The following is a 24,863-nucleotide window of genomic DNA, read 5'->3' as shown; positions in this document are numbered from 1 at the left end:
AAATGGCTACCAAGGAGGGAGCTTGGGACATGAGTGAGGGCAGCCATAACCCATAAAGCGTGAGCTCAGGTACTCAGCAGCCCCTCTGCCTGAGTGATAATCTCTGGCATCCTGATACCTGAGTTCCAGACAGGTAATAATAATAATAATAATATTTTTTTATTTATACCCCGTCCTCCCCACGGCTAACACCAAATATAAATTACAATAAAATGTAATAGAAAAGAGTTAATTAAAATACAACTTAAAATACAGCCTCATTTTAGTGTAGCCCATAAATCAAGACCATAAAGGGAGGAAACATCAGATATTCACCCGAGCCAGCTATTCATGCTGGTCCTACATGGGAAATTTCCATGCGAAATCCCATATATGGGATCAGAGTGAGTCCATGCCGAAGGCCAGGCAAAACAGCTCCGTCTTGCAGGCAGCCATTCCAGAAACAATAGCAAACCCAGATCAAGACAAAAGGTTGTGATTAACTTAGCTGGGAAAAAGGGACATCTCTTGTGTTTGGTGGAGGTCAAGGTAAGGGATGGGCAAGCCCTGATCCTCAAGTTTCTGTCGCCAGACCCTTCCAACACGTGATGTATTTGTGATATATGCATGATGTAATTTTAGGGGTGTTGTGGGTATCTTTGTAAAACTGATAAAAGTGGGAGCCACTCTTTGTTCTCTGCTTCTTCCCCCTTCTCCCATGTGGTGGGTGGAAGTCCTGTTTCAACAGTTATTTGAATGAAGACCAGGCCTATTGGCTGCTGTTTTGCTCCTATATTCCTGGCTGGTGTCTTTGTTTGGTAATCCAAGTGAGCCCAAGGATTTTCCTATAACAAACATGTGCATCAAGGCAACTTACAAAACATTTAAAACAGCTAGAAAGAGTTTTTAAAAACAGTAGAAGTAAAAGGTAATGGTAAAGGACCCCTGGACGGTTAAGTTCAGTCAAGGGTGACTATGGGGTGCAGCACTCATCTTCCTTTTCAGGCCCCTTTCTGGGTCATGTGGCCAGCATGCCTGGAGGCTTTTTGATTTTATAGTAGACCAATATTTTAAAAAATTATTTGCCGTTTAAGCCTTATGGCATGCAAGTGGTGTTAAAACGTAGTATAAGTCATAGCTGTCAACTTTTCCCTTTTCTTGCGAGGAATCCTATTCGGAATAAGGGAATTTCCTTTAGAAAAAGGGAAACATTGACAGCTATGGTGTGATTACTTTGCTTCTCCACATCTGATCACTATGTGTTGCTGGATGGTTTGGATTTCCAGGCTGTAATGGGAGAATAAATGCTCAGTTGGAAGAAGTCTCTTGATTTGCTGTTTCTTTTTCATCCAGATGTCCCACCCTAATATGTTGGTCTATCATTTTCAAAATCAAACATCTTTATTAGGACACCTTTATGAGGACTGGCCGAAATACCATAAAAAATGTGTGGAAGCGTCAGATTTCCAGAAATTTTCATAATACTACATACGCCTGGCAGGTGTAATTTGCCCACGTTTCTCTACCATAAAATAACGTGCTCAACACACAATCCTGGTTACACACCTAGGATCACCCCCCATTATCCACTTGGCCAAGCCGCCTGAGCCTTGTTTCCACGAGATCCCCACTTTCTGTACAGCCCTGCACCTCTCCCAGCGGGGTTTTATTGCCATCTGGCTCGTGCAAAACCTGCTGGGTGCCGCTGGGTAATTTACAAAAAAAAAAACCGCCTCTGCCTCTTGGACTCCAGCTCCCATCTTCCCTGGCTCGCTGACTGGGGGCTGCTGGGAGTTGGAGTCCCTTCATAGCCTGAACTCCGGCGCTGTTTAAAAACCCGCCTCTCGGAGGGGAGGGGGACTGTAGGCACCTAGCCTCTCTAGGGCTTTCCTGCCCTCTATGGTGCACCCCCCCGCCCCGCCCACCAGCTCCCTGCTTACCCAATCGCCGCTCCGTCCCTCTTTTCCCGCGCGCCGCGCCGCGCTGCTTGTCGGGACAGGGAGCGGAAGTGGGCGAGGGGATCCCTTTTTCGCTGGCGGGAGGCGAGGTGCGCGCGTGTCTCTCAGAGGCAGCGCGTGGCGAGGGCAAGATGGCGGACGGTCCAGGTGGGTGCGCGGCGTGCGCTCGGGGTCAGGGCTGTCTTCTCCGGACCTGAGGCGAGCTTCGGGCGTGGATATGACCTTTTCGGGTGCCCTCCATGCGGGCGCAGTGGGGCCTCCTGTAACCTGAGGAAGGATCGCGCTTCTTTCGGGTCGCGGAGAGGATCGCCTCCGGGGAAGAACGGGAATTAAATGCTTAGTTTTTAAGGGGGGGAATGGGGGCGTAGGAAGAGTTGCTGAAGTTCACAGATTTAGCGGAGGGTAGTGTTTAGCTTTCTCAGCCCTGTCCTGAGTCCGATCGTGGCGAAACACGTGGCTACTTGTACAGTGTTTAGAAACGACTCTGTGCATGCTCGGATGTAGTGGGTTTTTTTGGGGGGGTGAGCGATTCCACAAAGCGAGATTGGCCCTCGCCTCCGTCTTTCTTTTTGGGGAGGAGGCTGTTGGGGAAACTTTGCCGCCGGGTAAGGGTGCATGGGGCAAAACCCGTTTTTACTCCATGGTGCAGCCAAGTCTGAACATGCTCCTTTAAGTCCTCATATTCCTTCAATTTCCACTTCCCTTCTTGTTATGTTAATAAATCTCTGTGTGTTGGCCAACCTCCTTAAGTGATGATGCTTCAATAGGAGATAGCCACCATGGGGTTTTGGGTTCTAATAATATATTTCCCCCACACTTTAATCATTGATTTTTTTATTATGTGATTATAGAACCCTTTATGTACTTTATCTTTTCCATACCAAAGATATGCATGCCAACCAAATCTGTTATCATGTCCCTCCAACTGTTGTTTCCTCCTCCTCTAACTCCTGTCTCCGCTTGTGCGCCTCCGTCTTTCTTTTTGGGGAGGAGGGTGTTGGGGCAACTTTGCCGCCGGGTAAGGGTGCATGGGGCAAAAACCGATTTTGCCGTGGATGTCCGCATCTCAGCGCCGGTGGGGGGAGGGAGAGGTTGCAGTTCTCCCACCTTGGAGCCGATTGTAACGTGTTCAATGTTTCACAGCATGTTTGTTTCCTGGGGGGTGGGGGGGCAGATTCGCAGGAACTATCGATATTCCGTGGCTGCAGGAAAAAATGCATTTCGAGGAAACGGGCTATTGCTTTCCAGTTTGCCCACTTAAGGCACTAAGGCGCTTGCCCACGTGGGTGGCTTGCATGAGCATTGACTGCAGCCAATTTATCCCATGCAACTGTTTCCTCCAGTACCTCTCTTGCAGGTTTCTTTGGTCACCCACAGCACGCTCTTGGTTTCTCATAGGTTGGAGTGCTTGTTATTTGCAGCGCCTGGCAACAATTCTCTTGCAAACCTAGAATAATGGTATTAACTGTAATAGCGCCATATATAAGGAATCTTGCACTGTACTGTAAACTCTTACAACCGTTTTCATGCTAAGGGCCCTGTTCCTTTCTAGGTGCCATGTGCCAGTGGTAGGTGGGGCCAGAGGAAAAAGGAGACAAAGGATTAAATGCAAATTTGTACAGTAAGCTAGTTTCTTCACACTCTGCTCTATGCAGTGCAAGAAAGAAGCATGAGCCAAGTTCAAGAATGGGTTCCAGACAGGCAAAAGCACAAAGCAAGGCTGTGGGTTGGGGAGTATGTATGGCCTGGGAAGAGTTCAGAGGGCTAGATGGAGAGGCTGGAGGGTTGCATTTGGACTCCAGGTCATAAGTTTCCTATCTGATCTAAAATTTGAAATCAGATTACTAATTTTAGGTTTGATTTTAGATGGGTGAACAATGCCAAGTTTACTTCTAGTTCCATTTATTTGTAGTATTTTTATTTTTTGTCTTTCTGTAGGCTCTGTCTCTAAGAAGCACAAGAAAAAGAAAGAACATAAATATCTGGTAGAGGAAGATGTTGCTGTGAGTTGCTTTGTGATATTGCTTAATTTCCATTACTAGAATTCTATTTAGGGCAAGAACTTTTAAACCTCTCTGCACCCTGTAGCCTACATGGTGCTTTGCAGATGTTGCTGGACTACAGTTCACACCATCTACTTCCTGGGAATATGCTGTTCCCAGGGGTGTGCAAACATTCCCTCTCCTTTTCAGCACTGTAGTTATAACTTTGGCTGATAATTGATGAGGGCAATTGATTGTCTAGAGGCATGCATTCTGGGCAGGAGCTAATAGTGATAGCATTTCTCTCTTTGTAGAAGTCCCCTTATAGATAAAAATTGTTGCATGATGAGGAAAAACAGCAGCATGAAGAGTGCAGTTCTAGTTATTTGCTCTTTATGTCTAGACTAGAGAATATTCTTGATGAGTAAAGGAACATGGTGGCCAGCATTCTTCATTGGTGGTTATAGTTGCTAATTTGCCTATTTGATTGTTCCTAGGATATACAGTATTCTGAAGAATTCTTTATCAAGCCTGAATCCAGAGTGGCTCAACTGGACACATCACAATGGCCTTTACTTCTCAAGGTAAACAGAATTGTGCAAATGAACTACATATTTAATTATTAGTGTTCTATATAAAGCTTACGATATAATTAAATTTAACTAGAGCAACTAATTTACAGTATAATTAACTCTCAAAATTCCATTTAATTTACTGGCAAAAAGAAATGTGAAATTTTTGTGGCTGAGGTTTTTTTTTATCTTTTATATTTATCTTTATAAATATTAAGATTCTTAATTGATAACCATATTCCTAAATATTTCACCTTTTTATGAATCTCTATGTTTATGGATTGGGACAAGTCTTTCTTCTCTGATTCTTTTAAGTTCTTAACTAATAATTTGGTCTTGTTTTTATTAAGTTTAAATCCTGCCACCTGCCCAAATTCTTGGATCTTTTCTATAACTTTAAGGAGAGAATTATTGGGTCTTCTACTGTAATTACTAAATCATCAGCAAATGCTTTCAGTTTAAATTCATTTTTACCTGTTTTTATTCCTACAACATCTTTATCAGCTCTTATATTCCCTGCTAATACCTCTGGGACCATAACGAACAGAAGCGGTGATAGGGGGCAACCATGTCTGGTTCCCTTTTGTATTGTATATTGATTTGTTATCACCTGATTAAAAATCAACAGCATTATGGTCTGAGTAAACAGCTTGGACTCCCCTTATCAGTTTTTCTCCAAAATTCATTTCTTCAAGAATTTTTTTCATGAAATCCCATGAGACATTATCAGATGCTTTTTCCACATTTATAAACATTAAGGCAGTTTGTTTTTCATTTCTTACTTCAAGATATTCTATTATATTTAAGATACTCCTGATGTTATCTTTAATTTGTCTGTCTGGTAAAAACCCTGTTTGATCTTGATGAATATATTCTTGCAGGACTTTTTTCATTCTATTAGCTAATATCTATGCAAATAATTTATAATCATTGTTTAATAATGAAATAGGCCTATAATTTTTTACTAGGGTTAAATCCAAATCTTGCTTTGGAATTAATGTTATATATGTTTCTTTCCATGTCTCTGGGATTTCACCTGATCTTAAGATCTCATTCATAGTGTCTTTTATGGGAATCACAAGCTGTTCACCCAATTTTTTATAATACTTTGCTGAGAGTACATTCAGTCCAGGAGATTTACTTGTTTTTGCTTAGTTTATTGCTTCTGACACTTCCTGCACTGTTATTTGGTTTTGTAAAAGTCTGAGTTTTTCTTTTATTTTTGGTTACTGTTTTTTAAATATTGATTTATCTAACTTTTGCTCTCATATCCTTTCTTATATAAGTAGGTAAAATATGTAACAAAGGCTTCTCTTATTTCCTTTTTGTCTGTAAATTTTCCATTCAACTTTAATAGTAATAACAACAACAACAACAACAACAACAACAATAATAATAATAATAATAATAATAATAATTTATTTATACCCCGCCCATCTGGCTGGGCTTCCCCAGCCACTCTGGGCGGCTTCCAAAAGAATATTAAAATACTGTGATACATCAAACATTAAAAGCTTCCCTATTTATATATATATTTGTTCATTTTTCCTCATTTGCCATGCCAGCAGTTTTTCTGACTTATTGGCATATTCAAAATATTTCTGTTTCACTCTCTTAATTTTCCACACTATTTCTTCATTAATAATAATTGAATATTGTATTTGTAATAATTTGATTGCTTTTTAAACTGATTCTTTCTTTGGTTTTTTAACTAATTCTTTTTCTAATATTGCACCCAAAATTTCTTTTTTCTTTTTTTCCTTTTAATTTCTTTTGAGTTGCATTTTGTTGGACAGTCCCCTCATCATTGCCTTACTAGCATCCCACACTACATGCTGCCTGGTAACCAGATTCAAATCAAAATAGTCTCCCAGAACCTTTTTTGCTTTTTCCAAAAACATTTTATCATCTAATATGTCTTCATTCAATCTCCATCTAAAGGAAGATTGATTTTCCTTTTTGAGAGCAAATCTTAATCAGTTATATGATTTTTAATCGGCCGAGCAACTTGTTCTATATCAAATAGTTCCAATGAGTTTTAAGACATTGAGATTTGGCTCCAACCTAAGAACTCCACAGCATTAATTGTTCATTAATTCTTGCTTGCTTTGGATTTTTGTAGAACTTTGACAAGCTGAATGTGAGGACAGCACACTACACACCCCTTCCTTCTGGTTGTAATCCCTTAAAAAGAGAGATTGCCGAATATGTAAGGTAAGGCGAGATAGAGCTTAAGAGTAGATTTCCCCCACATGGCGTTCCTTCTGTAATCTGGGGGAGGTGGGTTAGTTATTAAACACTTGGGAAAGGCACAAATGAAGCTTAGATGAACACAAGTTTTGGATGGGGCTCCACTGCCCACTTTAACTCTTCCAGGATTTTCTCTAGAGGTGACAACCATTACCGTCCTCCATGCCCGTCGACCGAGTGCACATAAGTGCAACTTGTTTTGACCCCGTACTTCCCTTTTCCAGGTTCAAAAGGATCTGCATGTTGGCAATTGCACACCATTTGGACGCGCCTGAAATGATTGCCACCTGTATAGTGACTTGCATACATTGGCCCTTAAATATTGCTTTGTATCACAGCTGCAGAGTTTGGGGTGCTGGATATTCTGTTGACCCTACTATATGTTTTGGAGGGTTTTTTATTCTTACTTAATACCTGCCAGTTACCGTAGTTTCTTTGTTCTATCCATGAATGCTTTTGTTTGGCACAATGTCTCTTAACTTTTACTGTGCCATGTAATTTATAATGTAAAAATTGTTAGTCACAAACTGTTTGCTAGTTAGCAAACTGGGAGGAGGGTAGGTAAAAAAGAGTTGAGGCTGTGTTACTACAACTGTATGCCAAAAAAATGTGGCATAAATATCAAGCACAAAATTAGCACAATTCAGTATTGCCATGGACACTGTATCCTGCTTGAAATCCCTAGCTGCTGGTAATGCTAATCTCAAAATTTAGGTTATTAATATGTCTTGTTTTAAGGTAGATTTGGGTCCTAATTCAGGTTTGTTCTTTGAAGAGCAAGCAGAGTCCACACCTATATAGATTATTGTTAACAGTCCCTGTGGTTCTCTTCCAGGACGGGCTTCATCAATCTGGACAAACCTTCTAACCCTTCTTCCCACGAAGTGGTTGCCTGGATCCGCCGCATCCTACGTGTTGAGAAGACAGGGCATAGTGGCACATTGGACCCCAAAGTGACTGGGTGCCTGATTGTATGCATTGAGCGAGCAACACGCTTGGTCAAGTCTCAACAGAGTGCAGGTATACCATCTGCTTTGTCTCTTTATCAAGCCTAGAAGTGCATTGCTAGACATAGAAACAGCACAATCACCGGTATGGTGAAAAAAGTAAATTAAAGTGGCCTCTCCTGACTACTCTTCTGTCGTCTTCCAGGCAAAGAGTATGTGGGAATCGTTCGGCTGCACAATGCAATCGAGAGTGAGGTTCAGCTGTCAAGGGTAAGTCTCTGCTAGGCAGGAAAATTTGAGAGGTGTGTGTGTGTGTGTGTGTGTGTGTGTGTGTGTGTGTAGTCATGAACATCACTGTGAATGATGGCAGTAGAAACTTTTCCCAAATTAAATTTAGCTGTAGGGGTTATGATGAGAGCAACTATTTCTTCACATGGATATCTGGGTAGCATGCAACAGGCATGAATGTTGTTTAAAATGCCACAATTAATCACTGTTAAAATAATCACAAACAAAAATTAGATGCAAAAACAAATCAGAGTAAGTTTCAATTTTCAAGAGTAATTGACTGTTTCTTCAGACCAAAAGTGGCAGCACAAAGCAAATTGCCGCTTGTTTCACTTTCTGCTGGGTAGATACATTTCTAGGAACCACAGGTATGCTGTTCTGGGTTCCATGAGCCAATCTTTGGAATGTTTCTCTTTGTTGTGAATCAGCTCAGATTGCCAGTCTCAGTCTATCCTGTTTGTTATGGGAAGTATACTTTGGACTGTAGTTCTGTGTCCCTTGAAAACTGTTAAGATGTATGGGAAGGGCAGAGTGATGATGCCGTTTTATCCATTCTCTGAGTGGTGCTGTTCTATCCTTCCTGCAACATCAGGATTCCTGTTCTAGGTTCTTGGTGCTGTGCAGCTTCCAGCTGCCTGCAGCGTAGACATAGAGCAAGCAGAACTGAGGCTCCTTTTATTTGGGCCTTGGTTTTCTAAGATTAATGACAGCTCTGACTGCCTATAGCCGCATGGTATTGAAGCCACCCTTGTCATTGCTAGAGATGCCTGGGGGCGGGGGGGGGGGCAACAACAACAAATATTGATTTAGTGGTCTCTGTGATCTGGGAGCAGGTTCATAGCCACTTTAAAGAAGTTGAGCTGCCTGCATGGTGGTGGTTTCTTCAAAGATCAATTGGAATTTCCCAGGAACATTCTGTGCATACTTGTGAAGCAGAGTGTGCGCCATTGCTCAGCACTTCATGTAGCAATTGCAGTTCATTTTGTTCTTTGGTAACCATGCTGATTAATGATCAAGCTAGTTGATGAGTACAGCCCCGTGCTTGCCTTGATTTAGCCAGATGTTTTGCCAACTCATGGTTTTGCATTACCATAGCTGTTTTAACTGCATTAAGCTTCTTAAGACCACATCGTACCAAACCAAAGTTGAATTTACTTGGTGAATGCAGTTGATAAAATGGAGCTTGGTGTGTTTGGGGAAAACACCTGAAATTTCATCCTTCCTTGCATGTGTCAATCATGTATTACCACAAGGGTGCGAGCATTTTAAAGTGGTATCTGATCTGCTTCCTTCTGCAGGCAATAGAAACACTGACTGGTGCCCTCTTCCAGCGGCCCCCACTCATTGCTGCAGTGAAGAGGCAGCTGAGAGTCCGAACAATCTATGAGAGCAAATTGGTAGAATATGATCCAGAAAGAAGACTGGGTAATGAAACTGTTTTATGTGAGGTCTGCAGAGGAAGGGGGGAGCGCACCGCCCCTGGCAGTGTGATCCCAGTGGGGTGCCATCGCCCCCACCTGCTTTCCACCCCCCCGGTACCGGAACATGAAGCTCCGCCACTGTGCAGTATTAGTGGTTTTCCTATAATGCACTCTTTGAAGAGCTGTGGTTGGGAGAACTATAGTTCTCTTCATCCCCCACCATTAGCCATGCTAGTTACAGCTGATTGAAGAGTGCACCAGCATCTGAAGGGCCACAAGTTAATGTGCCTTAAATCATGAGCTTATGCTCAAATCACATCTGCAAAGCAGAAGCTGAGCTTTGAGAAATTGGGGGGGGGGGGGAGATTCCCCCCCTACTGAAACCCTTTCTAGGTTACTTCCTAAGCCTCTCCAGCCTTTCTTCTCCAATTTTTTTAATACACTGTTCTGGGTGACTAGATCACTTCCTTGACCGGTTTGAAGTTTTCTTAGGATGTTTAAAGCATGGGTGGCTAACTTGTGGTCCTCCAGTTGTTCTTGAACTATAGTTCCCAATAGCTCCAGCCATCATGGTTGATGTTCAGGTACAATGGGAATTGTAACTCAGCAACATCTGGAAGGCCATAGGTTAGCAACCCCTGGTTGGAGGCGTTTTCTGAGCCAAATGATGTAAAACAGATCACATAGCACACAGTGCAAAGATGACTTACATCTATCACCCAATACTGATGGCTCATGGATGCTTTCTGTTCGAACTCTTTAAGTCAACAGAACTCCATAACTCACACATCTGCTGTGACTCTGCCCTGTTCTCAGGTATCTTCTGGGTGAGCTGTGAAGCTGGGACCTATATCCGGACATTGTGCGTGCACCTGGGCTTGTTGCTGGGAGTTGGAGGTCAGATGCAGGAGCTCCGGCGAGTGCGATCTGGGGTCATGGGAGAAAAGGTACGTTGCAAGGTGTACGTCAGAGCACATGATTGTCACTACCCAAAGTGTTGAGTTCAGTACAGGGCTGACTCCCCTGTTCTGGTAATTAAACTTTGGGACAGTGAGTAGTTGGGAGGTGTCAAAGGCAGGAAGCTTTGTTTCTGCCAGTTCTGTCCCCCAACCCACAAAAATTACCCATGGCCCCTATGAGACTAATTGCACAGAATCCATTATTGACTGTTCATTACAGGTGAATAAAACTAGTGTTTCTGGAACTTTGATAACTTGATGTTTGCTGCGCCCATGTCACCTCCGCAGAAACTTGGCTTCCAACTCCTATTCAGTCCTCTTGTGTAGTTCTGCTCTCTGCAGTCCTCTAGAGTGGGGAACAAACAACCGCTCAGTAGTCCAAACCTTTCCCTGCATGTGATTTTGGAAAGTTCTGCAGAGCAGGCTAGCGTTGCTGGTGACATCTTCCACATGGGGAAAGAGCTTTAGGCTACGTGAAGAGAATGCTGTAGAATTTATGAATGGTCAAACTTAAATAGCTGTATGGAATTGCAAAGGAGAGGCATTAATGCTGTCTTTCCCAATCTGGTGTCTTCAATGCATATATTAGACTGCAGCTCTCATCATCCCTGACCATTCCTTGTTGGCTGGGGCTGGTGAGAATTGTTGGCGAAAACATAGGAAGAGCACCAAGATGAGGGGGTTGCTTTACCTTGTGGCTCTTCACTATTCACTCTTTTGTTTTTGTCTGCTAACACTTGCCTTTGTGTGTGTACCCCAATTCCCAGTGTGTTCAGGACATGAAGCTTGTACGTGGAACTATCTTCTTTTCTCCCAGCCCTTTTGCCATGGGCAGTGGCCTGCAGGCTGTGAGGAGATATGGCTCAATGATGCAGTGCATGGCTTTGGATTTAGACAGTTCTAGATCAAATGATTGGCATCTGCAGCTGGTGCAGGATCAGATTGCAGTGATGGAAACTAAGAGACTAAGAGTTGCTGCCCGTCAGAGTAGCAGTAGTTGGGATGGATGGTAAAAAAAAACACCCTGGCTTTTGTGTCAGGCTGCTTTCTGTATTCCCAGTTATATAATATATTGGGGTGGTTTCTGCTTCTAGGACCACATGGTGACTATGCATGATGTGCTGGATGCCCAATGGCAATATGACAACAACAAGGACGAGACGTACCTCAGGAGGGTGATCTTCCCCCTGGAGAAGCTGCTGACATCCCACAAGCGACTTGTTATGAAGGACAGTGCGGTGAGTTCCCGGGACTTATAGCCAAGGCACCACAGTCCTTCGCTACTGCTTTAACAACGTCACTTTTTTGTCAGACTGTCTCTTAGAAGAGGCATTCCTTGTTTTCTTACATTGCTGCCTTCTAAGATGATGTTCCACTGTCTGCAAAAGTACTTTTATTTAAGAATCTTCAGAAAATGATGCAGCCTGACTTCTTTAGTCCTAATTTCTGCTTCCAGGGCTGTTTACAGGTGGGAGGGGTGGTGGCAGGTACCATAAGGGAGTAAATGCCACTGTTGGTGGTTACAGTATTGACAGTGCAGGATGCTGTCCAGTATGGAGCTTTTCTTACCACCATGCCATGCAAGCCTCTTGGTGAGGAGGTATAATTTTTGTGGGCATAACTCCAAAGACTTGGGAGTACATGCATTGAAAACTGAAAAACAGAATTTTACAGTGATAGCTGTTGGTCGAAGCATGATCATTTTTACTATTTTCTGCTCAGGTGAACGCCATTTGCTATGGTGCAAAGATCATGCTTCCTGGCCTGCTGCGGTATGAAGATGGCATCGAACTCAATCAGGAAATAGTTGTTATCACCACAAAAGGAGAGGCCATCTGCACAGGTGAGAACTGGCAGCTAGGCACTTCCCTTCTTAGGTTGTTTTAATTGAGTTATTGCAAACATAGGTGCTGGCTCCCTGGGTGCCCAAACACCTACAGAAGGCCCATGAAGGGCCGGACACCCGCAAATTTCTGTTCCAGGGCCATGCATGCTGCATGGCACCCAGGGCTCCTGGGCATCCACAGTTGTGGGGCCAAAACGGCACTCGTGATTATGCTTAGTGTACAGGAAGTGGGTTGTAGGAGGAGGCATCATTCTGAGCTCAGACCTTGGCTGCCTAGCCTAGTAATGTTTCTTCCAGCTAGCAACACAGATTCCAGCATATCCAGCAGAGGTTTCTCTCCCCAGCCCTGCTGCCTTTTTTTCAGGCTCCATTGGCAGGTGATTATGAATCAACACTTCATTGTGTTGTACTGGAATGGGTGGCAGTGACAATATGCCTATTTGACATGAGACTACAGTGCCATCTAGTGGCAAATCAAAACATAGTTTTCTTACTGTACTTTTTTCGATCTATTACGTCTCCTATTATGCACTGCTTTGGGTTCGGTACTTTCAGTAGGAAAGTGCTCGTGAAATGAAATAAAAATGGAATGGACGGCATTACATATTTTGTTGGAGAGAAGATGCGTGTTCAACTCCACACTCTAGCTTTGAAAAATGGTCCTGCAAGTGTGACCTCAGATTATGGACGCCTGCCTTGGGCTGGGCAAAAGCAAAGTGTCTTGGTGAGTGAGACTGAAACAGTGGGAACAACTATGCAGCTTAGCTCTCTCCCACTGAGAAATGAGGCCCATCTTTCCTGCTGACTCCCAAAGTGTGTGGGGAACTACATAGTAATTTTGAAAATTGCCTTCCCCTTTTAAACAGCTTTCTTCAACTTCCCCACCTGCCTGCACTTGCTCAGGGCCACATGTGAAGTGATGATGAAGTTTATCCATTCTCTGAGTGTTGCTGCTCTGCCCTTCCTGCCACATCTTGATTCCTGTTCTTGGGTCTTGATGTTGAGTGGCCTCCAGGCACCTTTCAGCCTTCCAGTGTTCTACTGGGGGGCATGGGGATGCTTGGCTGGCTGCTGGCAGGGCCTGGGTGGAACAAGCAGGGTCAGAGACCTTTATGGGGCTCTGACTCAACCAGGAAGAATGAAACTGTCTGATCACATAGTGCTCTGGCGTGCTTTTCCCAAACAAAAAAAATCTGAGTGCAAGAATGTGGGGAAATGGCATTAAAATACCCTTGTGGGTGGGTGTTAACCTGTGTCTTGCTTACACGCTTCATATGCGTGTGTTTCTCACACCAGAAACATACATTCTGCTTTCTAGAAGGAGAACCTCCTTAAGTAGTAAATAGGGATGCTACAGGGGATGATGTTGTAAGTCTTACTCTGGTGGGTTACAGAAAGAGCATGTGTTGGGCAATGCCAGGTTCTGTACTGTGTCATTCCTTAGGGTGCTCAACCTGTACTCTTCTTCCTGCAGCCATTGCCTTGATGACAACTGCAGTGATCTCTACTTGCGACCATGGAGTTGTAGCAAAAATCAAGCGTGTGATCATGGAAAGAGACACGTACCCTCGCAAGTGGGGACTTGGCCCAAAAGTGAGTATTGAGATGGCACTGCGTCATTTGGCTGTACAGGGGAGCAGATTCAGAAGAGCAGCTTGATACTTGCTCCTGGAGCAACAGAATTTTCAGGGAACCGGGTGCATCATCCCACTGGGCGTGTGTTTGAACTGTTCGCTTGGTGCCTCAGCTTTGTATCAGATTGTACATGCCTGGCTGCACTTTCAAAGATCTTGGCCGCACCTTGCTACCACAGAAACGAGTAGAATCTCTGGTCACGTGAAATGGTTGCTTTTGCTGTTGGTGAGCCAAATGATGTTAAAGTAGACTTCAAGAGCACTCTGTGCAAAGATGACCCAGATCTATCACCCAAGACTGATGGCTCTTTTAGGCGCTGGACATAAGGGGTGTTGGGTCCTCAAGTCGCATAAGAGCAAGAGAGATTTGTTTTATTGCTGCTTGTGGACCTTGAGGGTTATGGAAATGGCAGCAATAAAAAAGCACATGCCCTTGCCTTGTGACATGTGTCTCCTCTGCTTATTTCCCCATAGGCTTCTCAGAAGAAGATGATGATCAAGCAAGGCCTGTTGGACACACATGGCAAGCCCAATGAGAAAACTCCCCAGGCCTGGAAGACTGATTATGTGGATTATAATAGGTAATGTTTGCAGCTCCCATTGCCTTAAGTGGGGGTGGGGTAAGGTGTGCTGGTTTGGGGTATACAAAGTGCATTGTGCTAGAAAAGGCAGGGCAGGGGTTGCTATTTCCTTGGGGCGGGGGAAGCAGGCAGTTATCCCTTTCTAGCCTCCTTTCTATGGCTCTAGAGGGAGTCAGCCTGCTAAATGAAATAAGGAAAACTGCAGCTTGCCCCCCATGCATTTTGGGTGTGTTTACCAGCTTTCCGAACATCACCAACACCAGTGTTCCAATTCTAGTATAAAAAGTTAGGCGGAACAGGGTAGAATTGTACATAATGCACAGGTGGCTGAAAGATGCAAATAAAGCTCTTGTTTTCTCCCAGGGTTGCTGGAAAGGAAAAGGTAAAAGAGGAAGTCACCCAAGAGGAGCCAGAAAGGCCACCAAAGGTTGGTTTGCTGCGGGACTGCATTCCAGCATTTTATTTTTATTTGGGCAGTGTCTGTTAGAGCCTACCTTTTAGTATTGTTTTGAATGTGTGGGGTTTGGGGGGGCCATTGAGAAGACAGCAGGTAAAGATCTCCAGAGTAGCTGTGGGTGGTGTGATCATTAAAACCTTGTAGCTGCCTGCAGTACTGGTGACCGTCATTCACACTGAAGCTTGGTCAAATTCAAACTGTTTTGTGTGGCAAGGGAGGCTTGAAAAACCTGTCAGTTCTCTTGGAGGGGGTGTGTGTGCAAATATTCTTGCCACCTCTCTTCCTTTCTACTCGATCATAGAGAGAGGTAACATGGTTACAGGCTGATCTCTCGTCTTATTAGAAGTTTGCCCAGCACCCTCCAGTTCTGCCCAGGTTACCACCTAGTCTTTGTCAAGGGAGATGTTGTCTCCTGGTGCTGGGTGAGCAGCCTTATTTCATCCTCTCTCTCACAGCTAACAGTACAATCAAAACCCTAAAGTAGTGCACTTTGCTCCTTGCTCTGCAGGTAACTGCGTGTGAATGGCTTGAAATCCCTGGTTTTATCTCTTGTTGACACATGCAGGTGCCAAACATGAGCTCCTTTGCAAGATCTGTCTTAAAATGCTCCCATAGAGCAGCCTGTATAGTAGTACCCTGTTCTTGGCTGAAGCCTGTCTGGTGTGTCTTGTTTCCCACTCAGCGGAAGCGGGAGATTGAAAGTGATGGGGAAGCCGGTGCAGCAGCCTCCTCTCCCCCAGCCTCTCCAGAGTCGCAAGCAGAAATCAAGAAAGCGAAGAAGAAAAAGAAAGAGAAGAGGAAGTCGGAGCTTTCTGAGAGTGGCAGGGAGCTAAGCGAAATGGTAGGCCTTGTGTAACCCACTGTGCTTGTGTGCCAAGGAATCAGGTGGTATATGCACACTTAAAAGAAAAACCAATTTGCACACATATGTGCATGACAATTGCTGTGAACAGCTCAGCATTTATCTTCCATTTAGGAAGAATCTCACTTTCAGTTGTGGCTTTCTGATAACTCATGGATGCAGTAGCTTCTAGTTATGTAGTTTGCACGTGTCTCTTGATTCCTTTGGGGCGAGGGACATGGATAGGTGGAATGATAGAAGGAGAAAGTGAGGGGGAGCCCTCTGCAAGCAATGAATTCAATTTCTTGCAGCCCATTGTGTGGGGTGACAAGACAAAGGCAATGATTCTGTTCACTTTTGACCTGTGGCCATTTTTACAGTTGCCCAACTCCTGCGTGACCTACTCCCAGCAGGAAAAAAACACTGATCCTCAATACCAGAGAGGTAGCCAAAAAAACAGAGTGGCTCTTCTGAACTCTCGTTGTTTCTCCTCTCAGGGCAGTAACACCAGTGTGAAGAAGAAAAAGAAGAAAAAGAAGCAAGAAGAAACTGAGAGCTCAGAGTAACCAGCAAGAACCATCCAGAGCAGGCAGCCTGGGCCAGCATAAGAAAGAGTCTGAAGGCCTTAATGAACGTGCAGACTGGATCATTGAGCAGAGACTTGACCTGATTGCTGTGCAAATTAATGTACTTTTGTGGGGGGGGCCAGCATGACAAGCTCCCTCTGTCCTGTTCTAAGGATAGCTGGAGGAATTGGAGGCCACAAACCCACCCAGGCCTAGGTGACTGTGAGGAGTTGCCCTGAGCTTGTGAGACTCCTTTTCTGGGGGTAACACAAGGCAGCCCTTGATTTTGGCACTAGTAGCAGAGTCTTCCTTTGCCCCTCCTGCCTTCTTCCTTTGTTTTTCCCTCTGCTTGAATGTGCAGGAGCTGCTGAATGGTAGTGCCAGCTTGTCTATGGGTGGGGGTGAAAAGGGATTTTGTTGTGAGTGGTCAGATGCTTCACTTTAAAAATGCTTTTGTATTGACCTCCTTGTGCTTATTTTGACTCTCTTAATGAGCCAGAATCCAAACGTTTTCCCTCAGGGTACCATACCGCCTCCTGTTGCTTTTTAAAGCAGATACTGATTTTGGCGGGGAGGAGAGATCACACCTAGAAGTCTTGGAAGACTTGCTTCTGGTCCTTGCAAGCTCACATTCTCCTTGGTCCCAGATGTCTTTCATTCAGCAAAATTGTCTTGCTTCCTAATCTGGTTGGGGCTAGTTGAAAAGTGATGCTGAAGCAGAGCAATAGTCCAGATCAATGTTTTATCCCACGTGCAGTTTTTATAGGGGATCAAGCCTTCCGTCCAGCCTTTTTGACTGGGCTGAGAAAACAATTGGAAGTCTGTACCCCTGTCCTGTGCTCACATGCACATGAGGTCAAGGGACCTCTGCATGTGGCTGTCGCATTTGGGGGCAGATGCTGTGGTCTATTCCCACCCCTGTTTTCCTTTTATTTCCCCCCATACCCATTTTTAGCCAGAGTACCAAAGTTGATTTTAAAAGGAGGGATGGTTCTTAATTTTTTATTAAATCACAAAACTTCCAACTCTTTCTTTTGGTTTCTTGTGGTGGTGGTGGTGGAAGCTTCTACAGAAGGTGGGGGGAGAGTCGGGCCGGTTCTATCTTGACTTCTTTGTTATGCTTTCAGTTAACTGCTCCAGCCATTCTTCATGTTGGTTTTTCACAAGCGGTGGGGGTTCCACGCACAGTGCAACCATTTAAAAGAAATTATATGTTGACTGACTTTGTCGCAGGCCAATGGTGAAGTGACATAGGCAAAACCTTGAAGGAGAAGCAGTAGTGATGTATTAAAAGGGTAAAGGATCCCTGGACAGTCAAAGGCGACTATGGGGTACGGCGCTCATCTCGCTTTCAGGCCAAGGGAGCCGACATTTGTTTGCAGGCAGCTTTCCATGTCATGGCCAGTGTGACTTAACTGCTTCTGGCACAATGGAGCACCATGACGGAAACCAGAGCACACGGAAACGCCATTTACCTTCCTGCCGCAGCAATACCTATTTATTTGCACTGGCGTACTTTCAAACTGCTAGGGATAGAGCAATGGGAGCTCACCCCGTCACGGGCATTCAAACTGCCGAGCTTCTGATTGGCAAGCCCAAGAGGGTGGTGCTGTGATCCTAGTATTGTATTAGGCAGGTGTTTTTTTATCCCAAGGGTGGTATTCTGTTGTGGAAAAACGGGGGGGGGGGCAGATGCCAAAGGGAATAGAACAATGGCTTTCTGCTACTTACCTTTTGGGGCAGTAGGTTACATTCCAACTATTCAGAAACCACACGCTACCCTCCTTCCAAGCAAGCAACAGGCATTAGTCTACTTCAGTGACACATTCATTGGGCTGCCAAGAACATTCAAGGGTGTGCCTGGGAAGTCCTCAGAACCAAATAAGAGGCCTTGAAGGACTATGTGATGGTCCTGAGATTCTCCAACTATTGTAGAAGGCTGGGGCTTAGCAGGTACAGCATGTAGAGTTGGGGAGTGCACTTTTGAAAACGGAATATGCCTTCTCCAAATTTTACACTACCACCACAATGGCTACTATAAGGTTCCCAATCATAGCTGTCAACTGTCCCTTATTTGGCGGGAAAGTCCCTTATCCCAGTGCCGTGTCCCGCTGCTGTACCTTATTGATGATGTCCCTTAAATTTCCCAGATTTCAAAGGAAGCAGCTCCTCTCCCTCCCTGCCGGCCAGGCAGGAGGGAGGCTCCAACTGTGTTGCTTGGCTGCGTTGCTTACCCAATAAGGAGTTTAAGAACGATTGGGGGGTGGAGCTTGCATGCCTTGTGCCGATCAAATTGGTCGCGTTGCCTGGGGACTCGCCTTTGCTCAGCGCTTCCCAGCGGAGAGGTGACGGTGGTTTCCCTTGCTGCATCCCCTTTGCCGGGTTGCTGCGCTGTGGGAACCACCACTTGAGGCTTCGTTTGGCTGCTGGTTGACTAAAATCCCTTATTTTGGCTGCTGATGCCTTATTTTCGAGCTGCTGGTCCGTTATTTTCAAATCTGTAAGTTGACAGCTATGTTCCCAAGGCAGGATTTTCCAGGGTTGCTTTGAGATCCTGCTGCCTAAATATCTGGATGCCAGCTCATGCCACCACATCTTTGGATCTGAGTAAGGAGGTGGTCTAGAAAGAGCTTGATGCTAAGGGAAATTGCTGTATTGTTTTGTTTGGGCCAAGGTGCCACACTTAAAACTATAACCACCCGAGGATATGCCACATAAACAAGCTTTGGGCACAGTGTTTCTACTGCTGCTTCTGCCAGCTTAACCTTCGATAAGTTGTCTTTGTGCCCTCATCCTGCACCAACAGTTTACAAAGCTAGCGATCAAAGAACTTCCTAAAAATATTCACTCGGAAGAGAGGAAGAAACAGCCTAGCAAATCAACTGGCAAATAATAGGCCTTTTCTAGGTCCCAGGAATAGCAGCCTAGTGTACCTTGCCCTTCTGATGAAAAGAGCTTAATGTTGGTAGAGGATAATGCTCTGCAAGACATTCCTCAAAGGAGTGATGCAGGCTCTCCAAATCTGCTTAACCGCTGCAACCAAAGCTAATGTAGATGCCTCTGTGCCCAACATTGGAGGAGGGGAAGTAGAGTTTAGAAAACAGGAATCACTGAGCCCCAAACCTATAGGTACGTCTGCCAGAGAAGCCCATTTTCCCCAAGTATTTTTCACAGTGTGGTAAAAAGAGTAAAAAGGGAAAGAGTAAAAAGGGTTCAGTGGACAGGCTGTAAGGTCCCACTTGTGGCTGCTTTAATTGCTGGCACAATTGCTCCAAGGGATGGAGATTTAATGCATCAGAAGCTGGCTCTCTAGCCTGCCTCGGGAACCATACATTTGTCTCCTAGGAGCAATGGTGGTTGGCTGTTGTGAGTGACCATGCCGGTCTAGTGGGGGATACCGCCAGCTGCAGGTGGGCAGCTTTTAAATTGGCACATTTTTTGGTCCTCGTGGGTAAGCGTCGTCTTCTGCCATCTGGGGAGTAGTGGGGGTAATAACAAACACAAGTCCTGCAATATTTCAACACTTTATTGCTGCTTGATTTCCCTGTAATGGACTCAACCAAAGGTCCCTATTGCACATCTTTTGGGTCTTTTTGGTATCCTCAAAGGTATGAGGTTTCAATGCAGGTCAAGCTTACACCCCTACACCCTTAACCGCTAGTTACATATCTCAATCTTGCTTTAGACATGGACAGTTAGTTGAATAACAACCTCCCACAAAGGTTGTGCTTGCAGGTGGAGGTGGAATGAACTTGCTCTGTTAATCGTTTTTGATAAGGCAAATATGGGAGGGAGGGCAGTTATTTTGCATATAACAAGTGAGCCACCCTAACGTGAGAAATGTGCCATGATCAATTTCTTTACAGAACACAGCATGCAGGTGCTGAGAGTCTTGCGTTTTTTCCTGTTCCCTCCTTGTGTCATGAGCTGCCAGTTAAAACTTAATAGCATCTACTCTGGCTCCCAAGAGTGTGTTATTCACAACTGTACTGATTCTGAGCATGAACAGTTGGACAAGTACAAGTCTGTAGAGAGACAATGGTCCACATGTCTGGGGAAGGAGATACTGATCACTAACTGCCTGATCACCCTACAGTGGGTGACAGCAGATGTGTAAAATTCAAAGAAGCATCCACTCAGAAGATTAGTGTGCAATATGTAGGGAGCTTGAAGGAGCAGTGGTGTATTACAGTAAGGAAATCTCACTTGACAAGATCTAAAGAATTAGGGTTCTAAAACAGGTGGCACTGTTCAGTTTAAAACACGGCTCAGCCTGCATCTTGGCATTCACAGCATATGGCTTTCACACCAGAAGGTGCTCTTAATATCACTCCTGAAGACATCTTAATGGTTTTGGATAGGGGTTTTCCTCCTTGTGTGCCAACATTTGTATGTGTGGGCTACCCTGTGCTAAGCACAAGCCATGCACATACTCTTATGAGGGTTTTTGCAGCTGGAAGGATGGGGCTCTTGCCCTGGCAGTAACAGAGCAACAGCTGCCCTGAGGAATGGGGACAGGATGAGGGGGTTGTGCATTGGACAAAGCACAGAGCAGGCAAATGGGTGACCCTCTTTGTCCTCAACTTGCTGTAATGAGGGCAGGCAGAGGGGATCTGGGAGCTACCAGGCCAGCTCAGTACACCCAAGACACAGGAACCCACTGGGGAGAGTTGCAAGCGTGCTCAAAGGCCGCCTGGAGTTGCTCAAGGCTCTCGTCAACGCCATTGTTCACCAGCGACAGGTCGAAGTAGTGGGCATATCTGCTCCGGATGGCCTCTGAATCTTTCTGAAGCTGCAGCAAAGTATCCGACTGCAAAGGAAGAGGAATTGTTCTCAGTGACATCAGGTAGACAGTCTAGCTGAAGCTGCTCTGTACACTGCGGGGTTTCTCAGTTCAGCATGCAACGGCCTTGATGCGGCCTAGAACTTTGCTAAACTGCTTGCAAAATGGCTAGGCTGCATGTATGTGGTGGTGGTTCTTGAAATGTGCCAATTAATCCTGGGTGGCCTTAGTGATATCATTCCCATGGTCCGCTCATTAGCTCTATGCATTTTAATTCATGTGTACAAACACCAGACCTCTCAACACTTAGGATCTTTTAATACTAATCAGCACACACACACACACACACCGTGCATTCTTTGCTGGGTCAAATCACGGATACCTAATCCCCCTCCGCAAGAATCCAAGCAGGCACCAGGTTAGGGGTGGGCAACCTGTAACTTTCTAGATAATTGAGTCCAACCCCACCTACAGTATGGCCTGTGGACAGGAATAAGACAATCTGTAATCAACAAGAGCTGGAGGGCACCAGGCTGGCTGCTAGGTTATCTGGTGATCCCTAACAATTTTGGTGGTGTAAGCAACATAACTTGCTCTAAATCAAAGGAGCTGCATGGCAGAATGGGTGGATAAAGCCGGATTAAACCCACTCTACCGAAAGTTGCATCTTAAGGGAAAAGAGATCTTGGCTTCATTAAACTGCTGTCTGGCAAGAGGTATGGAAGAAAGGTTAAGGCAGTGGTCGTCAGCCCCCGCCCTCTTGTTTGGTCCAATGGGCCCATTTGGGGGGAAGTTGTCATTGTGTTCTGCTAAGGAACCATGCCCCAGAATCTACTGCTACATGCAGGCACTCCATAAAGGTAAAGGGACACCTGACCATGATGTCCAGTCATGGCTGACTCGGGTTGCGACGCTCATCTCACTTTATTGGCCGAGGGAGCTGGCATACAGCTCCGGGTCATGTGGCCAGCATGACTAAGCCACTTCTGGCCAACCAGAGCAGCGCACGGAAACGCCGTTTACCTTCCCGCCGGAGCGGTACCTATTTATCTACTTGCACTTTGATGTGCTTTCGAACTGCTAGGTTGGCAGGAGCAGGGACCGAGCAACGGGAGCTCACCCCATCATGGGGATTCGAAACACCAACCTTCTGACCGACAAGTCCTAGGCTCTGTGGTTTAACCCACAGCGCCACCTGCGTCCCGCAGGCACTCCATAGTGTGACTTATCTAAAGGCACACAGTCGTACCTTGGAAGTCAAACAGAATCCATTCCGGAAATCCGTTCGACTTCTAAAATGTTCAGAAAAAAAAGCATGGCTTCTGAATGGCTGCAGGAAGCTCCTGCAGCCAATCGGAAGCGCCGTCGGATGTTCGACTTCCAAAAACAGTTCGCAAACCGGAACAGTCACTTCTGGGTTTGCAGCATTCAGAAGCCAAAATGCTCGAGAACTAAGCTGTTCAAAAACCAAGGTACAACTGTACTACAAGGGTGGAGCATAAGGAGATGTCATGCATCTAATGTAACACTGACACCTCTTACCTGATCTGCCTTGTCCGTGGGAGCGATAAACACAATGAAGGGTGAGAACTCAGCTGTGTGGATGATCTTCAGTGTCTGGGGGAAAAGAAAAGAGCCATTGGGGCATAGTTCCTACAAAGCTAAAAGGCTGCATACCCACACGCCTCCCTGCCTGCCTGAATGACAAGCCTGTCCAGGATGCTGCAGACTTGCGTTACCTCATTTTAGGGCAAGATGCTCCTGCAGCACCTTTTCCTTTCAGTTTTGTTCTTCAAGAAAAAGGGGAACACACTCACTAAAGCATCTAAAATGCAACTACAGTTCCCATCTGACTTAAGAGACAAAGCTAGCACAGTACCCCCCAGTTTCAAGCCACTCTGAATACACGGTGCGAATGTGTCCAAAAAAAGTGAGGCAAGGAAATCAGCAGTCCTTGCACTTCAGTAAACATGTGCACAACTCTGACTTTTGCATTGTTCATTCGCCCATGCCAGGTTCTCGAGGAGTTTAAATACACGTGTCTCTTTAGCACTTTCTCCTGGGCTCAGCGGGGCAGAGGAGAGGCTAAAACAAGCTGCTGTTCACTTACCAATCCCCTTCCCTTTGATCCTACTCCCATTCCCTTCCTGCGCACCTTCAGCATAGAACATTTTGTGGCTAATATTGCCCTCTCCTCCACCTCTGGCTCCTAAGCTCTTGTCCCTTTACAAAGGTTTGCAACAAGCTAAACTGTGGAGCAGGGCGAGCAGGGCTAAGTAGCTGGGGATGTTGAGAGATGGAGGGGGTTCAACAACACCTGGAGGACCACACGCTCCCCATCCCGAAGCTAAAGGTACAAAGGTGCTTCCAGAATGCTTCATATATTTTTTCAAGCAGCAGGCTGCACTTTCCTACCTGTGGCTCAATGTCCAGAATAGCAATTTTGTCCTGCTCATGAATCTTGTGCACAGTCTCAAATTTGGTGCCGAACATATTGCCCTGGTAACTCCCAAACTCCAGGAACTCGTTGGCAGAGATGTCTTTTGTCATCTCCTCCGTGGTGACAAAGTGGTAGTCTTTCCCATCCACCTCGTTCTTCTTCTGAGGGCGGGTGGTGTCTGCAGAAGAAGGGGCACAGAGAGACATGGGAGCTGGGCTGCTGCAAGGAGATAGCAAATCTGCCTACAGGTCCAGTTTGAGTTATTTGGGAACTTGGGGAAGGAAGAACACAGCTGGAATTCGTTACAATCTCAAGTGGAGGAGGAAGAACAGAGTGCATTAGTCATCAGAGGACCTTCTCCGCATGTTGGAAAGTGCTGACATGAGAACCAGCCTTCTCAGTGGTAGCCCCCGTTTTTGGAATGCTCTCCCCAGGGAAGCACACTGGGCACCAGACTAAAACACTTTTATTCACTAGGCCTTTCACTGTTAATTTAGAGAGTTGTGTGTTATGGGTGTGGGGGGGATGTTTTAATGCTCATCTTTCAGTGGGGTAGACAGAGGTCCTTTTAAAAATATTATTGAATGAGCATGTTTAGGCGTAGTGTTTTATTAAATCTGCTCTGGAGAGTCCTCTAATGCTTTGAAGCAGGTTTGGACAGAAAAGAGAAGAGGGGAAAGTTACATTATTCAAGAGGAGGTCTGCTACATTATCAGCACAGTAGCACTGAATACGGCCCAATGTCTTCTATACCACATGCTACTTTGGTGACACACTGCAACCGAAAGAAACATGCAATGGAGCGAGTCTGGTGTTATAGTTCAAGTGCTGGACATAAGCCTGGGAGACCAGGGTTCAAATTCCCACTTGGCCACGATGCTCACTGGGTGACCTTGGGCCAGACCTAAATTCTCAGCCTAACCTGCCTCACAGAGCTGTTGTGAGGATAATATGGAGAGGGGAAAGGAGCACATATGCTAACTTACAAGCAGTGGCGTAGCGTGGGTTGTCAGCACCCGGGGCAAGGCAAGTAATTTGCGCCCCCTAACCCGTGGATTTGCACCCCCTAACCCGTGGATTTGTGCCCCCTAACCCGTGGATTTGCACCCCCTAACCCTAACACCCAGATGTTGCGCCCGGTGCGGCCGGCCCCGCCTGCACCCCCCACACTACGCCACTGCTTATAAGTCTATGAAGAAGCTGGGACAGAGGCTAAGCAATGCTAAATAAATGCCACAGCGGAAAATTTTGCGTTCTGGGTGACTTACATGGAATGGGGTATCCAAACGTCTCCGGGTTCTTGCTGAGCAGGGTGTTCTTAATGTGGCTTCGGCCAACTCCGCTGGCCCCTGGCCCAAG

General features: G+C 45.5%; 2 protein-coding genes across 2 annotated transcripts in view; one reads left to right on the top strand and one right to left on the bottom strand.

The window, feature by feature from the left end:
- Positions 1–1,991: 1,991 nt before the first annotated feature.
- Positions 1,992–17,306, top strand: DKC1 (dyskerin pseudouridine synthase 1). The gene is made up of 15 exons (XM_083596703.1): positions 1,992–2,084; positions 3,876–3,940; positions 4,417–4,503; positions 6,614–6,705; positions 7,577–7,761; positions 7,894–7,958; positions 9,275–9,401; positions 10,214–10,344; positions 11,451–11,594; positions 12,079–12,199; positions 13,677–13,795; positions 14,311–14,417; positions 14,781–14,844; positions 15,557–15,715; positions 16,213–17,306. The coding sequence occupies exons 1-15, from the start codon at positions 2,069–2,071 to the stop codon at positions 16,279–16,281; spliced, it is 1,551 nt and encodes a 516-aa protein (XP_083452829.1). The 5' UTR covers positions 1,992–2,068; the 3' UTR covers positions 16,282–17,306.
- Positions 17,307–19,789: 2,483 nt separating this feature from the next.
- Positions 19,790–24,863, bottom strand: part of MPP1 (MAGUK p55 scaffold protein 1) — a 44,302-nt gene continuing 39,228 nt past the window's right edge. The window contains exons 12-15 of the mRNA XM_083596021.1: positions 24,773–24,853; positions 23,480–23,682; positions 22,607–22,681; positions 19,790–21,091 (exon numbers count right to left, since the gene is read on the bottom strand). Coding sequence (XP_083452147.1) covers positions 20,915–21,091; positions 22,607–22,681; positions 23,480–23,682; positions 24,773–24,853 — 536 coding nt within the window. The 3' untranslated portion in view covers positions 19,790–20,914. The remainder of the gene's footprint in view (positions 21,092–22,606; positions 22,682–23,479; positions 23,683–24,772; positions 24,854–24,863) is intronic.

Source organism: Podarcis filfolensis (genome assembly GCF_964270895.1).
Source record: "Podarcis filfolensis genome assembly, chromosome: Z".
Lineage (NCBI taxonomy): Eukaryota > Metazoa > Chordata > Lepidosauria > Squamata > Lacertidae > Podarcis > Podarcis filfolensis.
Note: the sequence above shows the minus strand (reverse complement) of the source record. Positions and strands in the feature narration are given on the sequence as shown.